The sequence below is a fragment of the Frankliniella occidentalis genome, unplaced genomic scaffold (genome assembly GCF_000697945.3).
Source record: "Frankliniella occidentalis isolate FOCC.00 unplaced genomic scaffold, Focc_3.1 Scaffold202, whole genome shotgun sequence".
NCBI lineage: Eukaryota > Metazoa > Arthropoda > Insecta > Thysanoptera > Thripidae > Frankliniella > Frankliniella occidentalis.
Window position 1 is genome coordinate 126,503 of NW_026267328.1, and position 1,913 is coordinate 128,415.

Sequence of the window (1,913 nt, forward strand, 5' to 3'; positions counted from 1 at the left end):
TGTGCCCGCGCTTTTCAACGCCGCTTGTTCGCTGAAATTGCAAATAACAAGAAACCAGAAACAAATGACAGCTAAATCCGGGAGAAAATTTGAAAACAGACATATTCTTAAAGTTGTATCATCTGCTTTCAAGATAGATTCTTGATTTAGATTTTCAAAGCAAAAATCCCTGATGATGAACTCTGTGGTACGGTGACAAGGGGTACGGGTACAGTACAGTACAGTACAACGAGTTTGCGCGGATTAGGCGCGAGTCGAGCGACACCCCGGTGTCATGTTAAACTAATTCTGCTGACAAAGTACACGAATTAAGTAGCAAATCGGTGACTGGGGTCCCGGGGGGTCATAGGTTACCGGTCTCACTTGCACGGTGGGTATGTCGTGCGGAGACCTCTGATGTCAGCCATAGTTTGTGAGACTCAGCACGTCACCACCATTTAAAAAATTAATAATTTATTCAACATTGCTAATAAATACATAAATACATCGTACACCATACGTATGGAGTGCTGAGGGTAAAGTAGGGCCGAACTACAAACACGTAGGTCTCCTCACGGCAAAAAAGGCATTGCTTTATGTGCTGTATTAGTTAAATATATCCATTATGGCTGGCCACACTTGAAACGACGATAGTACCTTAACTGAATGGGGAGAGCAGTACTCTCGTATAAGTAGGCCTAGTAAAACCGGACCGACACATAAAATGTTTCGTTCGGTTTCGTTGGAGTAGCTCAATTAGTTGTTCCAGAAAATTGTTCGGTTTTCTGTCCCGTCATCAGCAAATAACGTTCGAGAACTTTTTTTTGCGTTTGGCTGGTTTAGATATTTACTCTAGACCAAAAAGAAAAAAAACACATTGTCGTAAGTAAAAGTGAACGATACTAAGATCATACACAATAAGCCGCATCCCTGCGAGCAGCGCCGATCTGGAATGCGCATCTAAATGTGATGTTTTGTGACACATTTGAGCATTCCCAGTGATAATTTTTTTTCCGGCAACGTCATTTCGACATCTTTTTTCACGTCGTTACGACATGAAAGTGTGCCTGAAATCAACGGCTTTTCGACAGTCGGTATCGTTCCCACGTTTCTCTGTCGAAAAGCCTCCGATTTCAGGCACACTTTTATGTCGTAACGACGTGAAAAACAATGTCGAAATGATGTCGGAAAAAATTCTCAAAGTCTCAAATTCACCTAAAGAAAAACGTGTTTCTCACGAAGACCTCATTGTGACCTCTTTATGACTTACGAGGTCACGATTCTTGCACTTGTGACCTCACTGGTGACCTCACAAGCTCAAGGAATCGTGACCTCAGAGGTCACAATGAGGTCTTTGTGAGAAAAACGTTTTCCTTGGGCATGTGCATTATTTGGCGCTATACTAGCGGAACTGCGACCTGATTTCTACATTTAGTATCACAGTGTTTCTTAAAGATCAAAGACGGCGATTTGCGAATAGTAATAATGATAATAAATAATACGGAGCTGGATGGGCCTAGCTGACGATGGTGACCCTCTTGTCCTCCTCGCTCATGTCCTTGTCTCCCCAGCCCCAGACGGGGTGGGTGCCGTCACCCGTGCGCAGGCAGCGCGCCATGACTAGGTCGCGGTTCACCGACTTGAGGTGCGTGGCCTGGCCTATCTTGGCCATGAGCTCGATGAAGACTGCGCCGTAGTTGGAGGCGTAGTAGCTGAACTCGCCCGACTTGTAGTCCCAGGGGAACACGTGGTGGTAGTTGTGATAGCCCTCGCCGCCGATGCCCAGGGCGACCAGGAAGTTCTCCCGGGCGGCGATGGACCTGCGGGGTTGGTTGAGGAACGAGAAAATGGTCAGAATGAGAATGATCACCGTTCTGGCCAAGCTTGGGATTTAAAAATCCGAAATATTTTCAGAAAAATTGAAAAATAAAAAC

At 45.3% G+C, this 1,913-nt stretch overlaps 1 protein-coding gene across 1 annotated transcript in view; it reads right to left on the minus strand.

Moving 5' to 3' along the window:
• Positions 1–436: 436 nt before the first annotated feature.
• LOC127750515 (acyl-CoA Delta-9 desaturase-like) overlaps positions 437–1,913 on the minus strand; it is a 6,693-nt gene continuing 5,216 nt past the window's right edge. Inside the window, exon 2 of the mRNA XM_052272375.1 lies at positions 437–1,862. Coding sequence (XP_052128335.1) covers positions 1,496–1,862 — 367 coding nt within the window. The 3' untranslated portion in view covers positions 437–1,495. The remainder of the gene's footprint in view (positions 1,863–1,913) is intronic.